At 33.7% G+C, this 22,121-nt stretch overlaps 2 protein-coding genes across 8 annotated transcripts; both read left to right on the top strand.

The window, feature by feature from the left end:
• The first annotated feature begins 5,113 nt into the window (after nt 1-5,113).
• On the top strand, nt 5,114-15,459 carry LOC130932769 (lysine-specific histone demethylase 1 homolog 3). Of its 4 annotated transcripts, none has more exons than XR_009067525.1 (11): nt 5,114-5,326; nt 5,499-5,586; nt 5,694-7,588; nt 8,186-8,327; nt 8,602-10,866; nt 11,034-11,127; nt 11,486-11,964; nt 12,723-13,442; nt 13,596-13,670; nt 13,930-14,836; nt 14,928-15,458. XR_009067525.1 is itself a non-coding variant. In XM_057862184.1 (9 exons), the coding sequence occupies exons 2-9, from the start codon at nt 5,928-5,930 to the stop codon at nt 13,993-13,995; spliced, it is 5,502 nt and encodes a 1,833-aa protein (XP_057718167.1). In that variant the 5' UTR covers nt 5,114-5,326; nt 5,499-5,927; the 3' UTR covers nt 13,996-15,459. The 4 variants fall into 4 exon arrangements, 1 of the variants encoding a protein (XP_057718167.1); XR_009067524.1 differs by having other exon boundaries at nt 5,499-7,588; nt 14,928-15,055; nt 15,166-15,458; XR_009067523.1 differs by having other exon boundaries at nt 5,114-5,396; nt 5,499-7,588.
• Nucleotides 15,460-16,448: 989 nt separating this feature from the next.
• LOC130935517 (protein WHAT'S THIS FACTOR 9, mitochondrial) lies at nt 16,449-21,121 on the top strand. Of its 4 annotated transcripts, none has more exons than XM_057865297.1 (3): nt 16,449-16,844; nt 18,750-19,014; nt 19,251-21,121. In XM_057865297.1, exon 3 carries the CDS (start codon nt 19,348-19,350, stop codon nt 20,572-20,574), a length of 1,227 nt encoding a protein of 408 aa, XP_057721280.1. In that variant the 5' UTR covers nt 16,449-16,844; nt 18,750-19,014; nt 19,251-19,347; the 3' UTR covers nt 20,575-21,121. The 4 variants fall into 4 exon arrangements, with proteins under 4 accessions (XP_057721280.1, XP_057721279.1, XP_057721278.1 ...); XM_057865296.1 differs by having other exon boundaries at nt 18,718-19,014; XM_057865295.1 differs by having other exon boundaries at nt 16,449-16,943; nt 18,718-19,014.
• Nucleotides 21,122-22,121: the final 1,000 nt, after the last annotated feature.

The following is a 22,121-nucleotide window of genomic DNA, read 5'->3' as shown; positions in this document are numbered from 1 at the left end:
AATCTTTCAAATAGCAAATTGGTAGTTAATCTTAATAAGACTTTAATTTTCATAGGAGTGTATGCGGATTGGATCGGATATGGCCGAAAATTCGATCTGATCCACATAATTTCTATCAGATCGGATCGGATATGATATCCGCATTTTTTAGTGTTGGATCCGATCTGATTTGCAAATGTGCGAATCGGATCGGATCGGATATCAGATATATCCGCATAATTGAACATTTTCTTTTTAATCATATTTTTTTGTAAAAAATTTAATAAAAATATCTCTTTCACACTTTTAAACTTATTTATTCCTAAAATATTTTTAATCAAACATTTTCTAAATAACAAAAATAAAATAACACAATATATGAATAATAATTACTAATTAAAATATACAAATAAGTAAATATGATGCCAAACATATATATATTTATTTATTTTTTAACTATTATTGTGCGGATCTGCGGATCCGCGGATCGGATACGTAGATGTAGAGCAGATATACGCGGTCCGATTCTTAAAGGGTCGGATCCTATTCGATCCGATCAATGTGCGGATCAAATCGTATCCGCAATTTTCGGATCAGATGCGGATATTTATCACAGATCTGCGGATACGATACGATCTATGAACACCCCTAAATTTTCATATACTACCAATACAAAGAAATTTTTTAAATTAGAATTTAAAAATTTTATACAGATAATCAACTATATATTGATATATTGATGTTAATTTGGATTGGCTTTCTCAATAAAAAGAGTACTTTTTTTAAATAAAGTATTTTTATTCAATTTAAAATTTATTTAGATACGTCTTTTAAAAAAAATAAATTATTTATTTTTTTAAAAAACTAGCAATACTTTGCTTTTAAAAAATACAAAAAAAAATTTAATACTTAAATTTTTTTTAAAAAAAGTCTATTCAAATGTAAAATAATTCGTCTATTAAAAATTTTTTTTTTAAAAAAATCAATTTAAACTGACTCTTAATATATCAATAAAAATAAATAATTTTTAAAATCACTTCGTTTAAACATGGGGTGTAAAATTCTTTATACTAATCTAAAATAAAATAATAATATAAAAAGCTATTTTAAAATTTGTAACAAGTGTCATAAACAAGACCTGATAAAATAAAATATTGACGGCAAGTTGGCCTTTAAATTTGATCATATTTTATGTCGTTAAAACTGTCATTGTCCCAAAATTTGTTGATAATTTAATTTAATTTTATATATAACAAGTTGAATCTCAAGAATATGTTTATACCTGCTGTGGTGAGTTACATGTTTTTTTTTTTTATATAATTTAGGATTTTATAGTAATTAATAGTCTTTGAATGTTTGGCTACTATATATGCAAATCTTTTTAAGTTCACAACCTGCATAGTTTCCCTATTGCAACGAGGTCCCACACCGTTACCATAGTTTCTTTGGTTACTTTTCATCTGCATGGGTGAAAGTAAATCATAAAATTAAAAATTATTATTTACATAATAAAATAAATCGTTATATATTTGTATATAAATATATATAATTTAATTTTTTTAGTATATATTTTATATTTTAATATATATTTTATATTTATAGTTATTTTTATCGGTTTTTTTTTCATATTGTTAGGCTTCATTGTACGATTACATATTTGAGTTAATTAGCTTCATTGGGTGAATATAATCATATTTAAAATTCTTTTATACAATGAATAGTCGTATTCGTATACATATCTAACTTTACACGAGTGCCAAGCGACATATAAATCAACTATTAATAAACGGTAAAGTATATAGCTTTACATAAGAAACTAAAATAACATTCCAATAATGGTCGGTTAGAATCAACAATGGGGTCATGATCCAAAAAAAAAAAAAAGAAAAAAGAAAAATAATCAATGGGGTTATTTCTCTTTTTTGTTATAAAAGGACATAAACAAAATAAATTATTGCAAATAAAGCCCGAAAATGAAACGTTTAATTATTGCACCGAATAAGAAAGATGATAAGGCCGTTATCTATACGTATAGATTTACATTATTAATTAGTTTTGTTGTGTTGCTTAATATATAAGTAAGATTTATTTAAAGATGGTATTTGTAGCAAGCATGAGAATTGCTTCACCTTGGAAGTATTAACAACTTTAGCATTATTGATTTTGATGGATAGTAATTTTGCCTCAAAAAGTCAAATCCTTGACAACAAAGAAAAGCATATATAAGTGGCATTAGCATACAACACTTTCCTTATTTTGGATAAGATTTGTTAGATGTAAGTTTGGTTAGATTGATCGAATCCATTGATATTTGATAATTCTCAAATATAAATCACATTTATCATATTTATATTTATATTTAATATATACATAAACTCATGTATATCATTGCACTAAACTATAGTAGAATGTGGCTTAAATAATAAGGTGTTCTTTTTTTTTTTTAAGCAAAGTCTTCTAACAAGAAAAATCAACTAATTCTGAGACTTTGAAGCCTCGTAAAAAATAAAAAATAACTTTTTAGCAAAAATTATATTTAGAATTGTTATTCACACGAAAATACATCATGTTATTAGTTTAATAGAAAAATATTCGATCTATCTTTTGTGAATAATTACTAATAAATTGTTTTCTTTATCTTTGTTTAATCAATTAAGATATTTTTTAATTGAACCAACTATATAACATATAACAGACTTCAAAAATTAATATTGAATTTTCTTGTGAAGACTTATTTTCACTAGAAATTTCACTTTTTTTTAACACACACGTATATAGAAAATGAGATTTAATGAATTATGGACCTGTTTTTTTTTGTCATGGATGAATTATGGACCTTGAATCTCATGCTCATAAACAAAAGCCCAGAATATAAGATTTTGGGCTGACTCAGCCCATTAAGCGTGAGAGCGATCAATTAGTTTTAACTTTTAATTTATCATTAGTGATTTAAATATTTAAATGTATTGTTCAATTGGTTCTTCATTGTATTAGATACCTCCTTTCCACTTTGGTTGCTTTAGTTTCATAAAATTGAAATTAATATAGATAGATGTTGTTTATACTAATATTGTTTTTTTATTTGGAGGGAAGAGACTAACTTAAATATTATTTCATTAATTAAATTATTATTATTACATCTTATCATAAAACTAACAATGATGATCATTTACTTATTAGATGTAAAAAATAGTTCTTCATAAAGACATTCTTCTTATAAAGCAATCGAGTTTAATATTAACTTTTAAACAAATAAATCAAAATCAATTGCTAGTTTATTCAACTTTGTCATCGTTAATTGATATCTTGCAAAGTATGTTTATCAATGAGAATATAACTTTTAACTTTGAGTCATTCTTTTTAGAACATCATAAAAGTTTAACACAAGAAATCCGTTAACGCTTAAAGTTTGTGATGTCATTCATACATTTTTTAAAGATATTATTTTTCTCATAAAGCAAAAACGGTGTTGACATTAATTTAAACTAGTCAAAATCGTTTACTTATCAAATTTGTCGGTGTCAATTGAATTCTTATAAAAAGTGTGTATAAATGAGAGTATAACTTTATAGTTTATACTAAACATAGTTTCAAACATTCTTATTTGAAACTTTAAACCTATTCAAGGCAAAGTCACTTGTTAACTTAATTGGTGTTAATAGATTATGAAATATGCTTATTAATTTCAGTAAAACTTTAATGTGGTTTGAAAACTTGAAGGTAACTGATAATTGAAAAATGTAAAATAGTTTTAATATATTTGATTAAATTTTTAATATAATATTTGTTCACGTTTCAACTATTATATTTATATAAACATATTTTTTGGAGTAATTATTAAATATTTTGTTAGAACTATCATTACTTAACCGTTTATTCATATTAACTATCATTGTTTTCATCATAAAATTAACTTAAATTTGCCATTTACTTATCAAATCTAAGAAACTATTAGTTCCTAAAAATTATGTTGTTGGTAGCTCTCTTGTAGAAGTGTTATTTTTGCAAAACAAATAAAAAACAAATAAATGATATTAACATTAGCTTATTAAATTAGATGATATAAATAATTAAATATATAATTTGCCATATAGTTTCAAACATCCTTGCTGGATTGTGATATGCACTCTTGTTAACCTACTGTATTTTTCAAAAATATATTTTTGATACAAACTTCTCAGGGTAAAAATTGTAAGTCAAATACATTGTATTTAAACTTATATTAGATTTGTACTTATTTTTAATGTACAATATCTGAATTCTTATAAATTTAATCGTATACAATAAATTTATAACGTTAATTCCATTAGTTCTAATCTGTTCTACTGTCTTTATACTATTACTACAATACTGAAGTAGATCGTTAAATTTATTAGTGTCTCAAGGTGATATTTAATCTTCATAAATGTCACAATAACAAATAAATTTTATTTAGGTGATAAAATAAAGATAAAGAAATAACTTTATCTAAAAAGTTTAGAATATGAGTTTAAAAAAATAAATTACACATTTCTTTGTTAGGTTGCGTGTGTTTATAAATATAAGACATCGCGAAACATAAAATTATATTTTTAAAATATTGAGCTTAAAAAAATAAATTACACCTTTTTTGCTAAAGATGATTAAATTTTGTTTGTTTATAAGTATAAAACACTAAAATATAAATATAAAAATACAAAATTGTATTTTGACAAATAAAATGTAAACAAAAATATTAATTTAGTATATTTTGTATCATTTCTATTAAAAAATATAAAACATTAGACAAAGACATAATTTATTCTGTTCTTTTATTATCATTATTAATTTTTTATAATTATATTTTTTATTATATAAATTTTTTTATAAATTTTATGTAAAAAATATAAAAATAAATTAAAATTTTTATTACTTATTTTATCTTATATTTCATTTATTATTAAATAAAATATAAAAATATTAATTTTTATATTTATATTCTTTATATCATGTTCTGGATATCTTATTTTTTGTTGTGCTCAGAATCAAACACAGTCTTGAGTGGCTAAAAGAAACAATTTGAATTTTCATAAACCTAGGAACCAAGTTCACTTATGCACCCAATACAAACGATGAAATTCAACATTTACTCCCAATAATTTCTTTTGATTTAATCCCCGTCTGTCGCACAAAAACACACTCCATGGTGAGAAAGTGAACGTGACGGTCACGGCGCAGGTCATTAATACAGCCTCGAAGAAAGTCGTTTCCCCGTACCGAAGCCGTTACTCTGTTTCGTTTCGTTGCGTTGCGTTGCGTTGCGCACTTCAGTGTCCACGACCAATTCTCACACACACCACACCATCGAAGAAGAAAGCTCATAGCACAGGTTCCATTCCATTCCATTCTATTTCAAATCCTTTCTCTATTGCTTTCACAACGCATCTTCTCTAACTGCGGTTAGGTTTTATTTTATTTTATTTTTCCCTTTCTTTTGGTGTTTATTATTGTTGTTTTTCATGTGGTTCTGAGTATAATACCTATTATTACTTTGCTGCTAGGGTAACTGATTCGCGCAAGCTTCAGAATCAGGACTTGGTGCTTTTTGTTTTCTGCTTGATTCGGTTGGATTAGGTTTCGGAATTTCTGGTTATTCTCGGTTTTCTTTCTTGTTTGGTGAATGTGGATAATTAGGATTAGGATTTTTGGAATAGGAAATTCAGATTTGCTTTTTCTCCTTTTTGTAACGGTGACAGATAGAAGCAGGAGGTGGTGCTGGTTTGAGGAGTGAAGTTGGGGGGGAAGTTAAACCTAGGGCTGCAACATTTGGGAGACAGAGGTTTGATTGGTTGGATTAGGTTTGAGATTTATAGCTATTGTATGTTTGTATTGCTGTTGTGGTATGAGTGAATTAAGATTTTTTTTTTGTTGAATTTTGTAATGATTCGAGGAGTTAAGTTTTGAAACCTAGAGCTATACAGGGGAAAAGAATGGATGGGGGGGATGTTAGGGCTGGGGGAAAGAAGAAGAGACCTAAGCCTGTGGAAATTGGATTTGATTCGGATGATGATGAGCCGATTGGCTCTATGTTTAAGCTGAGGAAGTCACGTGGGTCTAAGAAGAAGGTTGGTTCTGCGGCTTCTGAGGGGTCTTGTGGCGATGGGGCCAAGAATGTCGATGCTGTGACAAGAAAGTTGGTTGATGCAAAGGATGATTTGGTGGGAGGTATGGATGATACCTTGGCGAGTTTTAGGAAGAGGTTGAAGGGATCTGGAGCCACCAGAGCAACTAGTTCCGTGTTGAATGCAACAGTGGAGTCTTCTGACAGGTCTCTTGATCTTTCTGTTGACGGAATTGAGGGTCATGTTGCGTCTGACGATGATGTGGTAGCTCGCGGATCTGTGAGAGCCTCCAAGGATGAGAAAGGGGTGAATTTATCCGTTGGTGACCGCTTGCAGCATTCTTCTGATGAGAATATGGAAGATTCATTATCAGCGATTTTCCGAAAGGCACAATCTAGTTCTGTTAGGAAATTCCGAGGCTCTTCAGGTTCAAGGAAGAAGAAAGAGAGTCACAATGGGGATAATAAAAAGCATGGGGATGGCTGTTTTCTGGTGGAAGTCACTGAAGGTATTTGTCATTCTAACATATTAGATGTCTGCAATGAAGATAGACAACAGTTGTCTTCTATTCAATCTGAAAATTTTCGTTGTGCTTCTGACCAAGAAAGAATCCTCAATGATGCTTTAAAGCAGTGTTCTTCCATGTCACATGACGTTGAAATGATTGATAATGGCTCTCTCTCAAAAGTAGTGGAAGGGGTATCTGGTACTGAGGGTGAGGTGAAGAATAAACTGACTGATGAACTAGCTCCAGTTTGTAATTTTGGTTCAGAACATGGCCGCACGTCTATGAAGAAAGAAAATTTCTTACCTCCTTGTGACACTGAGCCCTTGGTTAAATCAACCGGAAATATATCGAATGAGAATAATTATATGGTTACTGGAAAAGTTTTCTCTGGATGCCAGGTGGAGGTAGATGAAGGTGTAAAATCTGAAACCGAGGTCGTTTCGGATAAAGATTGTTGTGACTATAATGGTTTAAATACAAAGCCTGATGTTAAAGATTTAGTTCTAGGTATTTCACTTGAAAAAAATGATGTAACTGCCTCTGGTAGCTTATCTCCTAAGATGTCTGTGGAAGCCAATGAATCTGAATTAGATGTCCTGTCAAATCACTCGAAGAAACCTTTAGAAGTGTATAGTGCTTCAATTCTGAAATGCAACTCCATGTTAGATCCGGTTCAATCTGATGGATCCTCCCTTCCATCTGCACCAGATGAAAATGAGAATAATGCAGAATATAATGATTCTCTCTCTGATTTTGCCTACAAAGACAGTAAAATTCGTGCTGTGCGAAAGGCTAAAATGCATAAGCATGGAGATATGACTTATGAGGGTGATGCTGATTGGGAGAATTTAACAAATGATCAAGCTCTTAATGAAAACCATGCTGCTGAAGATTCTGATAGTGTTGCAGTAGTTGCTGTATCAGCTGGGCTGAGAGCCCATGCGGCTGGTCCAATGGAGAAAATAAAGTTTAAGGAGATGTTGAAGCGCAAAGGTGGTCTCAAAGAATATTTGGCTTGCAGGTAGATAAGCTTTGATCTTTGCATTTGCTTGCAATTGATTTAATATTTTATTTTACTTTTTTTTAGTGCTTATTGGTTACAAAACTCTCTAATGTTTCCAGGTTTTAAATTTTATTTTAAAATTTTTATTCTTACAGAGAATTGCTGGAGATCTTTTGTGATTCATAACTGAATGTGTTATCTGCTTTAGTTTCACAAACACAAAAATGAGAATATTTATTTATTGCCATATATCTCCTGTTGCATATTAACTTGTCTGATTGAGCGAATGAACTAGCTTTTAGTTGTCATTTGAAAAAGACAAAAACATATAGACGGATAAATTACCACATTCATTTTATTAGATGCCTGTTTTATTGGTTCTTTTTCCCCTTTGTCTTTGGTCATTGCACATTCTTAATTTTGTGGGTTATGGTCCCTTTGGACATCAGAATTGGAATCGTAGTGTGGAATTTAATCTCAATTCCAATTCCAAGCTCTAATTCCATGCTTGACCCCAAACGAGACATTGGTGTTGTATTGTGATGGGCAATGGCCTTCGTCCTGTATTTGCTAGTGAAGCTTGCTATAGTAATCTCTGAATTTAATGCATTGCAGAAATCAGATCTTAAGTCTTTGGAGTAGAGATGTTACGCGTGTTTTGCCTCTTGCTGAATGTGGAGTTAGTGATGCTCAATCTGAGAATAAAAGTCCTCGTTCATCTCTTACTAGGGATGTCTACACATTTCTCGACCAATGTGTAAGTTTGTCAACGTGTTATGCAGCTATCAATTTTCATTTCCTTGGCTCCCTTACCCTACGAATATTTGGATCCATATTTTGTATTTGATAATTTAATCATTTTCAGTGCATTTTTCAATTATTTTTTCTTTTTGGTGGAGAAAACTCACTTTCTTTTAAAGGAAAAAATCTGCCTAGATTTGGATTCTAAATTGCTACAAACACAAAACAACCTAATCCAGAAACTGTTTGTGCTTATTTAATGGTGGGAAATGACGAAATCCTTTTTCCAGGGTTATATAAACATTGGTATTGCTTCTCATAAGGATGTTGGAAGTAGTGCAATGCATTCTTATAAACTTGTGAAAGAAAAAGGTTTTGAGGAAAGCTCCACTGCTTCAATTGCTGACTCTGAAGAGGGAGTATCATTTATTGTTGGTCAGACTAAAATGTCAGATGTGTCCATGGAGAATAACCATGGCCTTAAAGGGGAGGATGAAGACATACCAGCTGAAGCTACAGAAGGCAGGAATGCAGCAACAATAAATTTATTAAACCCAAAACAACCTAAAGGAGAAAATTTTGATTCCCAAGATAATGATGAGATTCAGGAAGGACTTAGTGGAACTAGACATGTCAATATAAACAATGTTGTTCCTTCCTCCAAATTTCCTGATTGCAGACTGGCTTCTGCTGTAGCTACAGAACAGAGCAATGAATCTATCTGTGTTAAAACCGTCTCGGCTGATCGCATAGGTGATCAAATGTTGTCTGATTCTGAGGCTAGAAAGAGAGTTATTGTCATTGGAGCTGGTCCTTCTGGGCTAACTGCTGCTCGTCACTTGCAACGTCAGGGGTTGACTGTGACTGTACTCGAGGCAAGGAATAGGATAGGAGGTCGAGTATTTACAGATCGCTCATCCCTTTCTGTCCCTGTGGATCTTGGTGCTAGCATTATCACTGGTGTTGAGGCTGATGTGGCCACTGAGAGAAGACCAGATCCTTCCTCACTGGTTTGCTCACAGTTGGGCCTTGAGTTGACGGTACTGAACAGTGACTGTCCTCTCTATGACATAATGACAGGACAAAAGGTCCCGGCAGATATGGATGAGGCACTGGAAGCTGAATACAATAGTCTTCTTGATGGTATGGAATTGCTTGTTGCTCAGAAAGGTGAACAAGCAATGAGAATGTCTCTTGAAGATGGTTTAGAGTATGCCCTTAAGATTCGCCGCTTGGCACATGCTGGAAGTGGTGAAGAGATTGAACAAGTCAATTCTGGAGATAGTCCGTTGGATTCCAAAAAGGTCAGTACAGTGGAAAAAAAATTCGAGCAGGACATTTTAAGTCCTCTGGAGAGAAGGGTCATGGATTGGCACTATGCTCATTTGGAGTATGGATGTGCAGCTTCACTTACAGAAGTTTCTCTTCCCAACTGGAATCAAGATGACGTGTATGGAGGATTTGGAGGAGCTCATTGTATGATTAAAGGCGGTTACAGTGCTGTTGTTGAGTCTCTTGCAGAAGGGCTTCCTATTCAATTGAACCATGTTGTAACAAATGTGTCCTACGATATCGAGGAACCTGGTCGCTGCAGTAAAGTCAAAGTTTCCACATCAGATGGCAGTGAGTTCTTTGGGGATGCTGTTCTCGTCACTGTTCCACTAGGCTGTTTGAAGGCAGAAACCATACAATTTTCTCCCCCTTTGCCTGAGTGGAAATATTCTGCTGTTCAGCGTCTTGGTTATGGAGTTCTCAATAAAGTGGTTTTGGAATTTCCAAGTGTATTTTGGGATGATGCTGTGGATTACTTTGGAGCAACAGCTGAGGAGAGAGGTAAAAGAGGTCACTGCTTTATGTTCTGGAATGTCAGGAAGACAGTTGGCGCTCCTGTCCTTATAGCATTAGTTGTTGGTAAGGCAGCCATAGATGGTCAAAATTTGAGCTCTTCTGATCATGTTGAACATGCATTGAAGGTTCTTCGTAAACTTTTTGGGGAAACTTCAGTTCCAGATCCTGTTGCCCATGTTGTAACAGATTGGGGTAGAGATCCTTTTAGCTATGGTGCTTACTCTTATGTTGCCATTGGAGCATCAGGAGAAGACTATGATCTATTAGGGAGGCCAGTTGATAACTGTTTGTTTTTTTCTGGTGAAGCAACATGCAAAGAACACCCTGATACTGTTGGTGGTGCTATGATGAGTGGACTTCGGGAGGCAGTTCGCATAATTGACATATTGAGCTCTGGTAATGATTATACTGCAGAGGTGGAGGCAATGGAAGCTGCACAGAGACAGCTAGATACTGAAAGGGATGAAGTTAGGGAGATAACAAAGAAACTTAATGCAGTTGAGCTTTCTAGTTTATTGTACAAGAACTCTTTAGATGGTGCTCAATCTGTGACCCGGGAAGCTTTATTAAGAGAAATGTTTTTCACTGCAAAAACCAGTGCCGGGCGCCTGCATGTGGCAAAGCAATTGCTAAGTCTTCCTCTTGGAAAGTGGAAATCCTTTGCTGGGAGTAGAGCGGGGCTAACCGTTCTCAACTCATGGATACTGGTATGATTGTACTAGATTCATTATTGTCAAGTTATTTTGTATCTTATTTGACAAATAGTACTCTGAGCATGCAGCCATTTCTGGTAAAAAACATAAAAAAGATAAATTTATCTTTTGGTTATAGGATTTTAGATTATGTGCTTCATATTCCATATATCTCAATATAGGACTCCATGGGGAAGGATGGAACCCAACTCTTGCGACATTGTGTGCGTCTTCTTGTACGTGTTTCCACTGATCTGCTTGCTGTACGCGTGTCAGGTGCTTTTTTCCCCTTATGAATTTATGAAAATAGGTTTTATTACTGGATCTCATCTATCTGTTATATCTAATATTTGAGGTAGAAATACATGGTTATCTTAATGGGATCAGTTTGCGTAAGATTAGAACGATTTCCTGTTCCATTTTTTTTAAACTATAAATGTCAAACCCAGTTTGTGCCTTTTCTTATGATTACCAACTCCCTACTCATGATCAATCTAATGAAATATGAATAATTTCTTTATATTTTTTTTTCCAATCTCCGTATGCTCCAGGAGATTATTCTGTCTGTCATGTGGAATATGGTATCTTTAATTTGCCTTGTATTTTTGTTTTAAGTTTCCTATTGTTGGTGCAGGAATAGGAAAAACTGTGAAGGAAAAAGTTTGTGTACATACTAGCCGTGATATTCGTGCTATAGCAAGCCAGTTGGTCAATGTATGGCTTGAAGTTTTCCGCAAGGAAAAAGCTTCTAATGGGGGGTTGAAGTTGTCAAGACAAGCAGCTGCTGTAGATTTATCAAAGAGAAAACCTTTGAAAGACTCTGCCTCAGGAAAGCCTCCTTTGAGTACACAGCATGGCATGCTTGAAAATAAAGGAGGTTTGCTGAATCCTGCATCTGCTGGAAGCAATTCACAAGTGAGGAAATTGCACAGCAAACAAGGAAAACAACAAGCAGCAAATGACTCAAGGCATGATGTCAGTTCTTCCAGGTCCCAAGGTTCAATAGACAAAGCTGCTGCAGAGGAGGATAACTATTATGCCTTGACTGAAGAAGAACGGGCTGCCATTGCTGCTGCGGAAGAGGCCCGTGCTAAAGCACATGCTGCTGCTCAGGTTTGTTTCTCTTCGTGCTTAGTTTTAATTCCATTAATCTGTTGGTGTGGTGCTTGCTTGTTACAACTTACAAACTTTACTCGAGTGTCTGCTTGTCCTGGTTGGGAACATGGCTAACACTTATGTCCTTATTGGATTAGGTTTGTTAGTATGAAGGATGTTAGGTGCATAAATCTGCTGGAAACAAGCCTAACTGTGATCAAATTTTGCCTGGTTTGAGTGAACCCAAAACCAGCTGTTTTGTGGCTTGAGCTTTATAAAAAATAGGGGTTGCATATACTTTTAGCAAGCTCTTTAGTTGTAGCATCTGTTTTTACAATTTATAGTCAATATTTTATAAATAGTTACAGGTAAAATAATAAAGAATAGCAATGACGTTGCCACTTGACAAACCTATCATTGGGAACTAATAGTTGGAGAAAATAGGCTTATGCAGGCAGAATCTCACCTTAGATGGGTTGTTTATATCTGGAAAAGGCCTCTGGAAGTCCCAATATGGAGGGTAGTTAGGTGGAGGGTATAAGAGTAGTTACAGATCAAAATTATAGATGAAACCATTGAAAATAATTTAGATTATAAGGAATTGACTGTAATAGTGTAATATGACTTATGATAGGACATATGGTGTTGTTTGATCTACTAATTGATCTCATTTAGTAGGGCAAAACGTAGTTCTTTTTATTGTCAACAGACCTATGCTTCCTTTCCCTATTTTTGTCATGTTGCTTTAAAGATTTCATGGTTTTTGTTCTTTGCAGGCATATGCTTCTGCAGAAGCCAGATGCAGTACACTACTACAGCTTCCAAAGATACCTTCCTTCCACAAATTTGCTAGAAAGGAGCATTGTTCACAAAATGATGAATGTGATAGTAGAAGAAAGTGGTCTGGTGGAGTTTTGGGAAGGCAGGATTGTATTTCTGAAATTGATTCAAGGAATTGCAGAGTTAGGGAATGGTCAGTTGATTTCTCTGCTGCATGTGTTAACCTTGAGAATTCCAGAATGTCAGTTGACAACCTTTCACAGAGGAGTCATTCAAATGAGATTGCCAGCCATTTGAATTTCAGAGAGCACTCAGGAGAAAGTGTTGCTGCAGCAGACAGCAGTTTATATACAAAAGCTTGGATTGACACATCTGCTGGTGTGGGTATAAAAGACTCTTATGCCATAGAGAGATGGCAATCTCAAGCAGCTGCAGCTGATTCTTGTTTCTCTCATCCAACCATACATATGGGAGATGAGGAGGATTCAAATGCTCAGTCGATGTTATCCAGTCGAAAGCGTGATGGTTTGGCAAATGAGAGCTCTATTTCACAGGTTACTGTAAATAAGGAGGCCTTAAAAGGTCATCACCGGGGAGCTGATCATATTAAACAGGCTGTTGTGGATTATGTTGCCTCGCTACTTATGCCTCTTTATAAGGCAAGGAAACTAGACAAGGATGGGTACAAGGCTATCATGAAGAAAAGTGCAACAAAGGTGATGTGAATCCTTTGCCTTTTTGAACTATGTATTTGCTAAATTAAGAAATTATTATTATGATTTGTTAGGTCGAGAAGTGATAACTTAATCAGAATGTCATTTTAAGAGGCAAATACTCTTCTTTTATTACTTACAGCTCGAGTGTTTCAGGTCATGGAGGCAGCCACAGATGCTGAAAAAGCAATGATGGTTCATGAGTTTCTAGATTTTAAACGGAAGAACAAGGTACTTTCGTTTTCCTTTTTATATCATAGGTCCAGCTACCATTCTTTTGGTTCTTTTCCTGTGGTAGATTTCATTTTAGAATATGCCATTATTTTTACTGATATTGATGATTTACATCATTCACTGCTGGAAGCCAGTTTCTAGGAAATGTTTTCAATAGTGACTGATGGGCTATTTTTCAAGTGGAGCTTCAGATGTGCTTCTGACATTATAACATTTTCTTTTTCACTGACATTGGTTGGATGGCTGAAATATGCAGATCCGATCCTTTGTGGATGTATTGATTGAGAGACACATGGCAGCGAAATCAAATGCAAAATCTTAATGTTCTTTGGATTGAATAGCCTGTGGTTACTTCTGTGTAACGGTTGCCAAAGTCTTGGTTTTTTTCCCCGTACCTTAACTCTCAGGCTGTTGTTCGTCAAGAGTATGACAAGGCACCTCAATCTGCCATTTTAACGAACCTTGCCACTAAAGAAACAGATTGCGCAGGCAGGTTTGAAGATGACAACGAATCACATTCATCCATTTAGTATTTTGTCTTCATCGAGGTGTTTATTCCAAAAACTACCTCCGAGGATTGAAATCTTAGACCCCATTTTTGTTGAAGGGGTTTCCAATGGACAAGATAAAATTTGACCTTATCAATTTCTTCTATTTGTACAGCTTAGGATTGTTTTAGTGATGACAATTGACAAGCATACATATCCATTTCCCATTGTCGTACTGGAAACTTTTCTTATATAACATCAATTAGTTAACTCTTATTTCTTTCTCCAAAGTGGGGAAAGAACTATGCTTGGTTTTATTCCAGCATTTTATCCTCCATCTTTATTTACCACTCTACTCGTGTGTATAGTATGTTGCATGATATCTGTTTATAATTGAGTAAGCTTCCAAATGTGTAACAGAAAAGTCACTTCCTCTGAGAATGAGCCTCTGGATTGCAGCATGAGATGCCGATTTCTTTTGAATTGATGTGTATAATTTTAAGCCAATCATTCAATCTTGGATGTTATCTTGTGCTAACTATTGCTTACACCTTTTTCTATTGGCTGCAAGGCTAAGAAAGATTTTGTCAATCACATAAGGGGGGAGGTAATGATTGTTCCGCCATTTCCCTGTGATTTTGATGGTTATTTAACCTCTTACCTTCGAATTTACAGGTGCCTTTTGTTTTCCTAATTTCATGTCTATTCATTCTGGTTTTATGGATGATGACCCTTCATGATTATACTGCTTCTGTTTCTACTGCAGGAAAGAGGAAACTACTGTAACTACCTCGTTTCTATTGATTGTTTATTACAAACCAAAAATATATAGCTGCCAGGGAACTTCACTTTTTGATAGCTGTGTCTAGAAGGGTGGAGTACATTCTTCTTATCGTAAGCAATGTTTCTACTCCGAATTTATTATACCTTTTGGTGCCATATTGCTGAGAATTATCTATGTTCTTTGATTTATTTGGAGAATAATCGTACTTTATCATGGTCAGGCCACATAGATTGCCTGAATATCACAACAGAAAACTATCCCTGTATTTTGTGGATACATTTTTTTTGGTATGCTTCGGACTACTTGAAAGTTGAAACTACTGCCTGTGCTTGAGCCTTGAGGTGATTACAAGATGGTTTCAATTCAAATTTAGATTGATTCTATGTTCTAACCATACTCAAATGAGTATTTACTGATATGGTCAATCTCTTCAAAATGTTTATTCTCTTAATATACTCTCGAGGTCAAATATTTAGTAGTTGCGCTTCTGAAATTAAATTGTATTATTCGGATAAGGAAAAAAAGAAGCCATTATTCGGATAATTTATTTGTACTTCAATATATATATATATATATATATATATATATATATATAATGTCTGATCTTATTTATTATAAAATTCTTTCAATATTAGTATTTTTTTATTTTAGAAATGTTGTGCAATATATGATGTATTATTATAAGATAAATATAGAATTAAATTCAAAGTAAATTTTATTTTGATCAGAAAAACAAAATTGATGGAAACTAAATACATTTTTCCCTATAAAAGAGTAATGACGATTGGTGAGCACCTATCTAACTTCTTTATCGTCGGATTAACCATATGAACTGAAGGAATTCTTGGCCTCCATATCTCGGAGATTTTGTTCATGAATGAATAATATGTAATTATTAAGTGATTTAAAAATATAAGCAGTGTCAAAGGGTTATATTCTTTTATTATGTATTTTGGTGACTAAGTAAATCTAACTTTAAGTTGATTAGAACTAATTTTACAACACTAGTGGTAAATTTAAGATTTTCATACTTATAAAACTCTGTAATTTTTAATACATAAAAAGCTAAATAGTCAACAAAAAGAGAAATTAAAAATAATTAAGTAAAATATTTAACTTATAGAATTTTTTTTTAAAATGAGACAAATAAAATAATAAGTTAATCACTATTAAATTTATAATTTTTATTATAAATGAATTTTTTTTATCTTAATTTAAAAGTGAATAAACTCATTTTTTTAGTTTACTAACTTTATTTTAGAGGAACTCAATCTTAACCAATGTACTGAAAATCGGACCGGATTGATCGGTCGGATCAGGCATATAAAACCGTTAGTATTAACGGTCTGATCAGGCATATAAAACTGACGATAAAAAAAACTGGCAAAAAACTGTTGAACCGGAAAAGAACCGGCCGGTCAGACCAAATCGAAACCCGGCCGGTTTACACAAAAAAGGGAAGCTCCTTCGTTTCTCTCCCGTTCTCCCTTTCTTTCTTTCAGTCTCAGAAATCACACAAACCCAACCACAAAACCCTAGCACTGTAAGCCTACACCACCGCCGCAAGGAGGGGCATACTGCCGCCGTCCGTCGCACTTAAAGTTCCCCATCCGTCATCTAGCTTCCCTCGTGCTCCAAGTCTTCAACCCCTGTTCGCTGTCACCGATCGCGGTTGCTTCCTCGAGCTCCGCGTCCGTCGTCTTTGTCTGCTCAGCCGCGCTTCCGTCGCCGTTTGTTTGCCGTTCACGTTCGCGTTCGCTCGGCGTTCACCGTTCGCGTGCACTCGTTGTTCACCGTTCGAGTTCGCGTTCGTCTGGAAGCCACGTTGCTCTGCTTCAAACTCTGCGACCAACCCGCGTGCTCCACTCAGCCGTCGAACTGCTCTCTGTTGTCCCCGCCGTGAGTTCCCTAAACCCGCCACCAGACAATACACTCACACAACAGACAACACCAATACTCTTCTTCAAACTCTGCAACTTCTGATTTTTACTACAATAAGTAATTATTTGATTTGGTAGTGGTTTGGATTTTTTCATAGACTAAATTGAAGTTACAATAGTTTTTTGTTCTCTTCTCTATCACATTGAAATTAATCTTTGGATTCTCTTATTTCGTGTTAATTTTACCGCACTCAACATGTTTGATGAAATGCTTTAACCATATTTCTGATTGTTTTTATAATTTCTAGCTTTTATAATTTTTCTTGGTCAAGGTTAGTGGTCTGAACTCTAAAATTTCAAATTACTCAAATATGTAATTTCTGAAATTAGGGATTTGTGAATCTGAACTCTGAAGTTAGTGATTGATTTTTGATATGTTACTGATTCTGTTCTAATATGTGCTTTTGTTACTGATTCTGAAATTGAGTAATGGATTTGTTTCTGAAATTGAATAATGGATTTGTTATTGATTCTGTTCTATGGTCTTATGGATGATTATTGGATTTCTAGCCGTTCTGTTGCTGTTTTAATTTGGATTATGATTTATTGATTTTAGTTATGGATGAAAGTATTAATCAAGAAGCAGTTGCTGATAATGCCTGTTTGAGTAATAATTCGTCTGCTAATCCTCCTAATTCAAATGATTCTGCTAATTCTAATCCAACTAGTGTGAATAATAATTAGCCACAAGGTTCTTCTAATTTATGGATTTTGATGATTGATAAATCTTGATGTTGGTTTTTAATATTTAGATATTTCTTTTTACTATTTAAATTTTGAGATTGTATTTTGATAAGATCATATGGATTTGATTGATGATACTTTGTTGTTGAATGCTAATTTTTGTTGTTGAATGCCCTGTTTGTTGCTGAATGATGAATGCTGAATGCTGAATGCTGTTGGTAATGGTGTTTTTGCTGTTGAATGTCCTGCTGTTTTATTTCTTTGTTTGTTGCTGAATGTTGGTTGCAGAATTTAGATATGGTCATGTTGATAATTTTTTGATTTTTCAATGTGCTGTGGCTAGTCTTTAGTTTCGTATCTGGTTATGGATACTTCTTTGTTTTGTAGTTGTTGGTTTTGTTTTGATTTGTAGTTGGTTTTGCTTTGATTTGTAGTTGCTGGCTCCTAATTATTGCTGGTTTTGCTGGCTTTGTTTGTTGCTGAATGTTGGTGGCAGAATTTAGATATGGTCATGTTGATAATTTTTTGATTTTTCATTGTGCTGTGGCTGGTCTTTAATTTTGTTTTAATTAATAGAACCTTTATTAATTTATGTTATGGATAATAGTATTAATCAAATAGAGATTAATAAAACTTTTATTAATTTCGAATGATGCTGCTAATCCTAATCCTAATCCACCGAAGCAAATGTGCAACAAGTTCTTGCGAATTTTGATGATTGATAAATCATGATGTTGCGATTTAATATTTAGATATGTTTTTTTACTATTTAATTTTTGAGTTTGTATTTTGATAAGATCATATAGATTAGGTTGATGATATTTTATGTAGTGTTTTAAATTTCGAAAATATTTTAATATTTATATTAGACTATAATTATATTTTAGGATGTTTATTTATTATTTTATTCTAAAACAATTTTTTCGGTTGAACCATTAATTAGACCGATTAGACTAATAAACTAATAAATCAGTAATTTAAACGGTTCGATGATCGGTCCGGTTTTCAGAACCTTGATCTTAACTTATATGCATGATCAATATAAAATGTTTTTATTTTATATAGATATTGAATTGTGCAATGTATTTATCAAATAAGTTAAAACAAATAAATTTTATATTTACTTTTATAAATTTTATATTTACTAGTTACTACTCAAGTAATTGCATTTACCCATAAGGTGAGTGAGCATGGCCCGGTTTGATCCGAAAACCCAGTGTGTGTGGATAAAAAATGACCCGGTTTGATCAAAAGGCAAAAATCGCATCCCAAGCTCCCAGGCGTCATCCTTCCCCTTCTTCGCAGCAGCTCCTCCTCCTCTTCGCATCTCTGCTTCGGATTACTCGCCACCACAACTCAGTCACCGCCGCAACTCTGTTTCACAGCCTCCTCCCTCTCTTACTCAGCTCCCTCCTTTTACCATCGCCGGTGCCTTCTTCCTGTAGGTAAGCTTCCGTTTTTTTTTATTATTACAACCGAAAACATTGATTTGAAACTTATTATAAACCCATTGTTGATAATATACTTTCTTAATATTTTTATCGATTCACATCTCAAATTCTTATCAAGAAGTATCATGAATTTGTAAATATAGAAGTATCACTTTTCTGTTTTTATAGCATGAATTTGTTGGGAATATTGATTTCTCTATTTTTAATTTATTATGCTTCATTGCTTGCAGTGTTCAAAGAATTTGTATTGCTTGAGAGGCAAACTTGGAAACTGATGAGAGGTAAACTCAGCTGCAATAGTATGTTATCTATGCTCGATTTTTCATCATGTTTCGGACTTTTTTCGGTGATGTAAGAAATTATGGTTTACTTCGAAAGGGATATATTTACCAGCAGAGGTTTAGCCTTGTGAACGTTAAGTTGAAATGGGTGAAAGATCGAAAACTGGATGGCGCTGTAGCTGGTCAGAAAGATCTTAAGGCGGTTGAGATCCTTGTTTCCATCATTGCCTCGTCTTCCGAATGTTGCCTTCCCATATATCGTCTTAATCCCCATCGCGGACAACTTGGTCTTCCTATTGATCTTAAGGTCTCTACCTTTATCAGAAGATATCCTACTATTTTTGTGGAGACCAATTTTCTTGACAGTGGCGGCACTCCTGTTCCAAGTTTCGGCTTGAGTCCTCAAGCCTTGAAGCTTCACCATGAGCAAGTTAACATCCTTGAGCATGATCAGTTGGAACTCAGGGATAGGCTATGCAGATTGCTTATGCTAACAAGAGACAGGATCCTTCCACTACAAACTATTGATCAATTAAAATGGGACTTGGGTTTGCCCAATGATTACCCGAGTTCTTTTGTTCCGAATCACCCTGATCGGTTCTCTCTTGTTCGCCTCCCTGATAATCGTGTTGGCTTGAAGTTGTTGTTATGGGATGACAAGCTCGCTGTCTCGGAGATACTGAAGAATGCTTCTTTACAACAAGATCAAGAAGACATAAAAAATGGAACCTTAGCCTTTCCAGTTAGTTTCACAAGGGGTTTTGGTTTCAGAAGAAAATGCATGGAGTGGTTGAAAGAGTGGCAGAAACTCCCCTATACTTCACCTTACACTAATGCCTCACATTTGGATCCTCGTACCGATGAATCCGAGAAGAGGGTTGTCGGAGTCTTCCATGAGCTCCTTCATCTCACCCTTCATAAACAAACCGAACGCAAGAATGTCAGCAACTTGCGCAAACCCTTAGGGCTTCCTCAGAAATTCACCAAAGCATTTGAACGTCATCCTGGTATTTTTTACCTTTCCAATAAGAGTGACACGCAAACGGTGATTCTTAGAGAGGCCTACAATGGTAGGGAACTCATACAGAAGCATCCCCTTGTGAGAGTCAGAGAGAAACTTGCAAATTTATTGAAGAAGGGGTTACATGATAAGAGCAGGGGTTACACAAGAGATATAGATGAGTCAAACTCAGACATAGAGAGTGAAATGGATGAATATGATTCAGATGGCTTCCCCATAATCACTAAAGAGGGATGGGGGCGGGGCGGGTAGAGTGATGATGATGGATCTGAAGAAGAGGAACAAGAGGAGGGGGAGGAGTAGGAGGAGGAAGAAGAAGAGATAGAGAGCGGGTTTTTAATTCCTACAATCATTTGGAGTTGACCCTTGGCACTATTACCTGACAGGTCAGCGGACAACCGGTTGTTATCCGGTAGCAGACGTCGATTTGTCCATTTTCCTTAATTAGTGGGGTCTGCTTGAGGTTTAAAGATAATTAATGTACGTTATGTCTCAGGCGAAAAAGGTCATAGCCGGATAGGGTATTTACCCTTTTTATTTAGAGCAATGCTAGGGGGCCAGCAATTTTTGTGATTGTTAGCCATCAACTAGCCATCAATGATGATTTGATGGTGTGAGATTGGTATGAGATTTCATCCAATAGCTCACCTTCTTCTGCTGGTTACATGCTGGCCAAAATTCAATAAAACTGCTGCCCCCTAGACTTCTCCTTTTATTTATTATGTGTCATAAAAGTTGAAATCTCATAAAGACTATGGTTAAGTCAATAAAAATCAATTGTGCTAGTGCATATTATGTAGTGACTTTACTTATGACTTTACTTATTGTACACTCTACAGTCATCATTCAACAGCCATTTATCAAAATATCTGAACTTATGCACTCCCAATAATCAAACATGTTAATTCTTCTATAAGTGTTTTTAATGCTAATGCTAATGCTGCTCCTCCTTCTCCTAACAAGTGATGAGTATATCACTCATCCAAGCCATATAGATTTCTATTGACTGGAAAAATACAGAAGTACAACTTTAGTGGGAGGTTTTATCTTTTTATTTTAATATACAATAGAAATTGAAAAAAGATTCAAGTGATTATCGGATGAAAAAATTGATAAGCAAGAAAAGTATATGATATATTCACACACAAACCTTTTTATGATGTCCATCTCTTGGATTATCGGTTGTGTTTGTTCTTTTGAAAATTGAAATCGGTCGAGTTTAATAAATGTTAAACAAATCAATTGAATACGGTGACAAATTTAAAAAAATTTGATAGTAGAGTGTAAAATATATATAATATATAATATGATAATAAAATAAATTTTATAATAATTTAATATAGTAAGAGTATATTTAATAACATAATGTAGGTAAATAAATATAATTATCATTATCATATATTACTTATAAAATTTTTAAATTTTAGTAGAAATATTTATCTTCTAATATTATATACACATCTGTCCCTCATTAAATATTTGATCCAATTTATGCATTGGACAAATAATTTAATCGGTTCATCGAAATTTCGGTTTGAAATTAACTGATTTCGAGCAGATAAATAAACCAATGTTGATTAATATTTTCTCCTAAAAATATTTTAAAATTTATTCAAAATGGGAAAACATTAAAATTCTTGTTGATGAATTTTGATGAATGAAAAAAAAAAAGTAAAAATTCGGTACAATTAACTTACCATAAAATTTATAACCTAGAGTTATTGGATATTAATTTTGGTGAAAATTTAAATACAGTTAATACTTGATAATTTAATTGATTTAACTAAATTTTCATGTAA

This window comes from Arachis stenosperma, chromosome 6 (assembly GCF_014773155.1).
Source record: "Arachis stenosperma cultivar V10309 chromosome 6, arast.V10309.gnm1.PFL2, whole genome shotgun sequence".
Taxonomy (NCBI): domain Eukaryota; kingdom Viridiplantae; phylum Streptophyta; class Magnoliopsida; order Fabales; family Fabaceae; genus Arachis; species Arachis stenosperma.
Note: the sequence above shows the minus strand (reverse complement) of the source record. Positions and strands in the feature narration are given on the sequence as shown.